The sequence below is a fragment of the Nanorana parkeri genome, unplaced genomic scaffold (genome assembly GCF_000935625.1).
Source record: "Nanorana parkeri isolate BGI_ZX_2015 unplaced genomic scaffold, ASM93562v1 scaffold295, whole genome shotgun sequence".
In the NCBI taxonomy this organism is placed as follows: Eukaryota; Metazoa; Chordata; class Amphibia; order Anura; family Dicroglossidae; genus Nanorana; species Nanorana parkeri.
Window position 1 is genome coordinate 560,272 of NW_017306563.1, and position 8,674 is coordinate 568,945.

General features: G+C 42.7%; 1 protein-coding gene across 1 annotated transcript in view; it reads right to left on the minus strand.

Annotated features, from left to right (window-relative positions):
* EMILIN3 (elastin microfibril interfacer 3) overlaps positions 1-8,674 on the minus strand; it is an 11,637-nt gene continuing 2,963 nt past the window's right edge. Inside the window, exons 2-4 of the mRNA XM_018557674.1 lie at positions 8,506-8,628; positions 6,302-6,564; positions 1-2,102 (exon numbers count right to left, since the gene is read on the minus strand). Coding sequence (XP_018413176.1) covers positions 310-2,102; positions 6,302-6,564; positions 8,506-8,628 — 2,179 coding nt within the window. The 3' untranslated portion in view covers positions 1-309. The remainder of the gene's footprint in view (positions 2,103-6,301; positions 6,565-8,505; positions 8,629-8,674) is intronic.

Genomic DNA, 8,674 nt, shown 5'->3' on the forward strand with positions numbered 1-8,674 from the left:
GGGTAACAGAAAAGAAGAGACTGAAGTATATATAGTCTGTGGAAAGTCCAGTCCTTTGTATAGTAATAATGCCCTAGCACCACACATATCCCTGCACTGCCACTTTTTCTTGCACTGAACAGGTGGCATTGAAAGTGTACCCCCTCCCACCCCCCAAAAGTGACTTAGCTGCCCCAAACTTTGAGAACCAAAGTCTTCTCAAGTCTCTGACCAGTTTCATGTGGGCATTTTGTTTTTCAAGTTCCTTAAGTTTTTGTTCATTGTTGCCCACCATGTTGGAGGAAGAACCCCTGCTGCAATTAGGACAGGCTATTTGCCTTCAGGAGTGTCCTGTGTGGTAGGTGGCAGTGGCAAGCTTGGCACGTGTTGTGTAATTTTATTCAACTCGTATCTCAGGGCTTCCAAACCACGTTCATGGGAGGTTAGGGTGCTGTTGACATGGTCCAGGTAGCCATAAAAGCTTGCTTCCTGAGCTCCGCAGGCACCTTCCACTTGGTTCACCCTACGTTCAAACTGTGCCACTTCTCCCTGAAGTTCACGGGCCAGAAACTGACAACTACCTAACTGACCTGCAAGACGTACTTTAACCCTTTCCATATCCCCGCGTAGTCCTAGCAGCTGTCCTCGGCTGGAGCGGATTTGAGAACCTTGTCCATCTAACTGCCCTTGAACAGTAATAAGTTCTTCTGTCAGTCGGTTGCCTCGTTCCTCAGCCGTGGAATTTATATTGGATACATCATCTGCATATCTGTTCACAGTTTCTTCCAAACCATGCAGAGAACGTCCAACACTGCGCAAGTTAACTTGTAGCAGAGTAATCTCACCTTGTAATGCTTCCTCATGTTGTCGTTGAAGCTGCTTCCTAATGCCTAAAACAGTGCTGTTCAGGTGACTTAGTTGTTTTTGGACATCCTGGTTCTGCTTCTGGAACTGAGAGATCTCATTATGAATCTCTATGAGCGATTCTCCTCCAGGTGCAGAACATCCAGCAGCGCACAGCTCCTCTACAGCAGTTAGTCGACTCTGTACTCCTTCCAGCCCCTCAAGACCTTCTTTCCGTATCCCAGACAAATGAGCATCCAATAAAGGCATCACTGCTCCATCCAGAGCCAAAGGAGCTGAGGCATTGGTGAGCTCTCCAACAGCTGTTAAAAGTCTCTCTTCCAAAACTCGTACTTTGTCATCTACAGAAGCCCTTACTCCATCCAACTCAGCTAACAAGTGGCCTCTTTCCACTCCTTCCTGGCAACATCTCCTCACACCTTCCTCAGTTAGGTTTAACCTGCTGTCCACTTCATCCAGTCTTGCTCTAATCTGAGGCTCCACCAAAAGCCCTGTCAGTTCTACATCCACCTTCTGGGTAAGAGTGTGGTGCTCTTCAGTCAGTTGGTGCAGACTATGTTCCAGTTCCTCCACGTGCCTAGTGAGGTCCTCTAAACGTCCACAGCAGCCATCGAGTGCACCCAGTTCCTGTAGCCTGGCACTAAATTTTGACAATTCTCTTTGCAAGGCAACTTCTTTTCCATCCATTTCCTGCTGCATTCTTTGACCTGCTGCCTGTTCCACATCTTGGCACTGCTTCTGCACTTCCTGTACTTTAATATCACAATTACCTTGGATCTTCTGTATCCGTGCCTCTATACCTTCCATCATCTTTGCTTGTGCCTCAGCTATTTTGCCCTCCAAGTACTGCTCCAGCATTTCGGTGGATGTAAGTGGAGAAGGTCTTGCAGCCTCAAGTAAGTGTTGGAGCTGTGCTTCATGGCCCATCACCATCCCATTCACCTCATCCAAAAGTTCTGTTTTTGATCGTAGAAGTTCACTCACTTCAGCTACTCTGCCAGTTAGGTCTCCAGGAACATGAGGAGCCTCAGCCATAGCATCTGGAATCACCCCAAATCCAACAGATGACTGTGATGAAGAACCTGGCCCGCTCACTAACGAGCCTATCATTTTGTTGGTGTCTTCTTGTATGGCAAGACGTAAAGAGTCTCCCAAACTGCTTACTATTCCGTGTAAGCTGTCATAAGACTGAGACAAACGTCTGACCTCTTCTTCCAAACGATCCAAACGTTCTCCAAATATAGGGGGCAGTTTTCTACCTGTAAGGGGTAAAAATGTGTACATTTAGCAACAAGCTACTGCAGACAGAACTAAAAGGATTAACTAGTTGGGTTGAGTTTTCCAATAACTATGGTTCCTCTGTGCTCAGACCAGCAACAGGGACATATGCACCATTAAGAACGTACAGTAAACTGAACGTTTTTTCAAACCCAAGTTGATGTAAAGGACTTTTACATTACTACAGTACTACACATGGTTCAATTTGTAAATGTTTAGAGAGATCATTAGACCACAAGGCATTGAAAGTCCATCTCCAGGCAAAACATTTTTTACATAGTTAGTCAGGTTAAAAAAAGATACAAGTCCATCAAGTTCAACCTATAGAGATGGAGTTCAACCTATAGAGAAAACATTTTTTGTTAGCTTTGAAGAAAGTGGGGAAGCTTTAGAAACTTTATTTTATTGTTATCTGATGTTATCTGGATATTGTTTATTGATCTGTGACTCCATTGAAGAGATTGTCTTCCAATTCCTCTGTGGTTTAAAAGGACAGGAAGTAAGAGGTACTTAGCAGAGAGTTGGGGAAGAAGGAGTAGGGAGAACCTCTATCACATTTCTTTTGCTGTGTATTTCCCTTGAGCAGATTCCTCTTACCGAGAGTAAGAGACACTCTTCCCAGTGGGGGCAACAGACATCAATAAAAACACTTCAACACTTCATTCAAAACTTAAAAAAGGCGGGTGAACTTAAAATGAATGTGGTATAGTAAAAAGCAATTTAACAGCTAACTTCCTGTCTAGTACAGGACAGGAAATGCCAAGCGTTACTCTGGTGTTTAATATGGCAGAGAATAAATCGACAATAAATCCCTGCAGCAGGCAAAACATTTTTTTCGTTTTGGATAGAGGGGAGAAGGTTAGAGTCTCAAAGAAGCCTTCCCAAACTAATAAAACGAATAAAAGAAATGGCTCAAGATGGGTATAAAAACCATTTACATAAGTAAAAATGAAAACTTCTGTGAAGCTAATAGTACTTTCATATGTAAAAGTTATCGATAGCTCTTGCATGCAATGTTAACATTTTCACTCACCAAACAGTCTGTCCTCCGTAAATCTTCACCGAACAAAAACGTTTATTCAGAGGCACACAGTGTCGCCCCCCCCACTGTGGACCACCCAACTCTAAAACGCGTTTTACCCATCGGCCTAATCATATCGTAGCATCTCTACTATGAGAGGTGGACATCCACAACAGGGGCAACACTGTGACTAAGAAATAAACATTTTTATGGAGGAAGAATTATGGAGTGCGGTCTTTTTGGTGTATGTAATGTGTTAGAGGAGAGAAATGCTTAGTAACTGCACCTATACCACTCTCGAGGTGGGGAGCCAGTGTGAGAACTGGAGCGGTGATTTGGACGCTACTAATATAACATTTTCACTGTTTTAGTGGTTAGTGATGGACGCAGCAAAACTATAATATAATATAAATGTTTTTTTATAAATTGATACAAGATGTTATCTTAAAAACGTGTCAATGCATAAAAATGGAACAACAAAACTGAATGCAAAACAGTCACGACCCAAAACTGGAATCTAACCTGGAGATTCTGCTTGTTTGTGACCATTTTATAGTTTGCTTAGAATTCTCTATCACTTCTATTGGGATGGACGTGTAAGCTTGACATTTCAAACCTTTGTACAGTTGTGTATGAGGTTCATTCTTTTCATCAGCTTTTGGAAGAAAAATGATCCAGAGCTCAGCTGGTTGTATTTATGTTTTCGCAGTGGCAGATTGGAACAATCCTGGCTTGGAGTGCCTCGTATAACTTTGTAGTGGTGTACTGTTCTGCTCGGACTTTGGAAACCGGGCGGCTGATCAGCTGGCTGTGAAAGGCATTAGGAAGCTCAACTATGATTTGTAGCAGTGCTATCTATTGGCTGAGACAGAACACGGCAGTATAAAGCAACTTTGTTCTCATGAGTAACTGGAGGCCTGAAATTATTAATCTGTGTTTATAATAGAATATAACACCCAGCAGAGCTGTACACACTTATATGTATGCAGAGAGGAAGGAACAGCGTTATTTTTGTTTGATTTTGTCAGCAGCCATTAAAAGAGGAATATTTTATTTAGGTGGCTCTGCTAGAAGTCAGCTGACTGAGAAATTGGAAAGTACGGCTATGGAAACCCTAGTGCAAATAGGACAGTGTTAGTATAAGAAATCAAAGAAAATCTTTCATGGCAAATACGGATTTCCTACACTTTCTTCATTCCAATATTATTTAAATTCCAAAAGACTTTTAACTTGGCAAACTACCCTCTTGGACTTTCTAAATAAGGGCATCAATAGAGTTCTGTAAGCCAAAACCAACAATCACGAATGTGGCTAATGTGGCAAAGGCTGATCTTTAAATTGTATCTCAACTCAAGAACAACAATGTAATATATTGCGGCTTTCCAGGCCTCAGATGTGGTGGCAGCATTCATTTTCTTTTTAAAGGTTCTTCTTCCTTTTATTTTTACCTGGGGAACCTGCCAGTAACATATTTCTTGTCCTAGGGGTGACAATGCTCACTCACTATTTATCTATGGAGAAGTAGTGTTGTCACCTTAGGTCAGAAAATGTGTTAGGTCTATGGAACACATCCAATGGGTATCCCAACACACTCCTTACCGGCAAACCCCCAAAGAATGGGTGCTGCGGATGGCGCCGCTCAGATCAATTAAAAAACAGGATGTCACAAGCACACCAGAGAAATTTGTCTTTGTTGATGCTTCTAATTTATTGACGCATCTACATATTGTCAAACGTTATAGGGCCGAGCAGGGTACCTTCATCAATTTAAACCAATTGGCCCTGAAACATTGCTAACCTTGTGACAATATGTTGATGTGTCAATAAAGGACGTTTGTTTAGACACATTTCTTCGATGTACTGGTGACATCCTGTTTCTTCATAGATCTATGGAACACCTTCGCATCTCTATAAGATAGGAGAGAGGTGTTCTGCAGTTCACATAGGTAAACAGGAGCGGGATGATAACACTGGTATAATACTGGTATGAGATCCCTCTAGAGATAACACTTATTGAACAGATATAAAAAAAAACAATTTTCAATTGTGCAGTTCATGTATATATTAATATGGTGCCAGCATATTCAACATAACTTTAAAGAGTACATAGAATCATTGACATAATTCCCTTCCCCAGCAGAGCTTGCAATCTAATGTCCCCATCGCACTCATAGATATGCAGATATGCACATTGTTACTGTTTCTTATTTGAAAAACTCAATAACATTTGGTGGAAAGATATGCAGACACTAGGGCCAGTTTAGGTGGAAGCTGATTTGCCTGTCAGGATGTTTTTGGATAGTCGGGAAAAACTGTTGACTAACTTTGAGCTTGTGTAGAAAGGCAATGCAGAGTGCTTTATGATACATTGCTTTTGGATCTGAGACCAGTCTGAGATTCTTCTGAGATCATTCCAATATGATTAACAGGTGCACCTGACTTGCAGTTGGCCTCATTCTGACCTGAATTCTTCTTTCTTAAGTTGCATCAACCAAGATGCTTTTGGTTTCTCCACATTCATTGAATTGAATATGGAGAAATCAAAAGCCCGTCAACGCATGCCCTTATTCAGTTTTGAAACTATGGTTAAACTTTATGGAGATTTGGTTGAACCTGATGGACATACAGTGAGGGGAGTTTATCAAAACTGGAGCAGCTGTGCACCGCAACCAATCAGCTTCTCTTTTTCATTTTCAAATCTTCACTGAACAAACTGAAGTGAGAAGATGATTGGTTGCTGTGCATAGCTTCTCCAGTTTTCTCTATATCTATATGCTTTTTCAGATGTCGTCAGGATATTTATGTGTCCTCTTCCTCTTCTGATTTGAAATTTTTTTTGGGCGCTGGTGCCATGCTGAAACCCCTTCAGTGGGTGAGTCCATGACACCCTGCACTCATCTCCAGTTGTCTAGGTTGAATGATGGTCATTCAACCCAGAAGGCCGAGGACATCTTGTGGCAAAAAGGACTTACTGCGGCATACAGCGACGCAGGGAGGAGGCAAGGATTGCAGCCAAAACAGCTTTTTTGATTTGAAACCTCTGCTAAGAGACTATTATTTTAAAACAATTACGAGAGTTGGGCTTAAAAAGTATATACAGCAGTCATGTAATTTCAACTAATAATAACAACACTGTATCAAGCGATACTTTTGTCTTACCATAGCCACTTTTCTTAGGTGACATTGGTTGGTCTGGAAGAGTCTCAGGCTGAAGGTTAGGGTAGGAAGGGGGAGACTTTGGTGGAGGGAACAGCTTCTGTCCTGGAGCTGCCTTGGGGCCCATGTAAGGGGGATGGTATGCTGGTTGGATGGGAGGTGCATCTTGGCAGGAATCCCCTGAGTGTCCAGGACAACAGCGCCACTGTAGTTCAGTCACCATCTTGTACCCGATTTTATATTTGGGCCTGAAAAGTGTCCTGTACCTATAAGGCAATAATAGAACAAATGAGAGACGATGGGCAGTCATCCACATCCCCTCCCTGTCCATTCAGATTCCACGGATCTTGAGGGTCCATCAAGCTTAATAATGAGACGCTCTGCAGGTGACTATTTGCCGCTTTCACAAATGTTCTATAATGAAATCTATACAAATAGTAATTTGTAACTTCAGGCTGTGATTAAATAAAAGCAGCGGGGTACATTCTTCTCTAAAGGCGGTGGGAAAACCCACCAAAATGTCACGCTGGCTTGCAATAAAATTCTTCATTTTCATAAAGAGTTGTGGTGTGAAGGAACGCCATTTTATCTGTGGATAATTAAATGTAGCAAATGATGTTCACATCACATTGCATTAGAGGTTTACAGAGGCCTATTTAACATGCCGAGGGGAAGGTGCAGTAACCCATGGTTACCAATCCAAGGTCATCTTTTCTTACTTTGACCACTGAAAAATAACTGATGATATAATAGTGTCTGTGCGTTGTGCTGCCTTGTTAGAAATAGCACAGGTGTGATTTCCATGCATCAAGGTGCATTGTGTACATTGAAAATGAATGGGCTATTTTAACGTGGCGCCCAGGGCTGCTGGTAGGCCCAGTACTGGGCCTAGGCCCCTATTAGCAGGGGGGCCAACCAGGAGCTGCCACCACAGCTTCCCCCAAGGAGAATTCCCTGCAATGCCTGCACGGCTTGTCAACTACAACTGATCTGGGCGGCTGTGCCAGGTAGGCTGTACGGGGCGCCATGATTCCTACAGGCAACCTTGGTGGTGCCCATTGGTGTAAACAAGCCTTGTAGTAAAACAGTGCAAATAGGCCCTTGATTAGGGTTTTCTGTTCTTACTGCCAGTTAAGGGACCATGTTTTTGAAGTCTTTAGATTCTGCATCAACCAATTGACACAAACAGGCAGCTGATGGAGAGGGGGAAACATGAGGATGCCTAAAGATAACAATTTGATGCTAGTAGTTTCTCAGTTTCTCCCTTAAGGGCTTCATAACACGGACGCAAATATGGGCATACAGTGTAAAATACAAATGTAGTTGGAGGACCCGGAAACCCAGCAGCTGCGTTTTTGTATCCATAGGACTGAATGGACAGAAAACACTGTACACGGGCATACGGTTGTATACACGAGTATGAGCATTAACACACATGTGTATGGGCGTAAGAAACTTAAAAAACAGGAACTTATGCCCATAAGCATGCGCGTTTAAGTGCCAGTAGTTGCGTTTAGACGCTTATAGCTGTGAACTTTTCTTCTTATAAGAGCTAATCTATGTGTTGGCAACCTAGTTGTGGTAAAACTATAAACTCCATTATACCTCTGCCATCCGTGATGCCTGTGGCTGTCGAAGTTGTGCAATGCCTTGTGGGATTTGTAGTTTCACCACAGCTGGAGTGCCGTGGTTGCCTACCACAGGGCTAATCTGTATATTTATATATTTATTGTTTACAAACATACAGTTACCATTTAAAAGTCTATTACAGTACATGTACTCTTAGGGCCTGTTCACACCATCACGGCATGCCTTTGGAGTGCGTTTTTCATGCATTTCCATTGACTATACTGTAATGTGCGTTTTTAACAAGACACCTGCCCTCTAACGCCATGCACTGATGTAAACAGCTGCATAAATTCTATTGCTAACCAGTTTTCATGCTCCTTTAGAGCGCTTTGAGCCTGTGTTGTAGCCCTTTTAAAACGCAATGGTGTGACTAGGCCCTTAAAGTTTCATGACCCATAGAAAATGGAAGTGGCAAATAGTCACCTGTAAAGCTTCTCATTCTTAAGCTTGATGGACCAGAGTCAAGAAGCAGTGTGAAAATGGCTCACCTTTGAGCTATAGAGCCCCTCTGCGGCTCTCTATGTTACGTTATTCACAGAAGAGTATTGGTTAGAACATCGTTAGTACATTGCACTCACACAACAGTTCCTGGGCACTTGGGTCCCCAGCTGCACTTGAGGTACTCGGCCTTGATATACGGTTCTGTGCCGTCCTGCTGTGTGCAGGTCACGTTCTTCTCCACCACATAGACACAGTAATTTCTGCAGGAGAAAGCCAGTTGGGGAATGAAAGGAGAGGAGGGGGGGG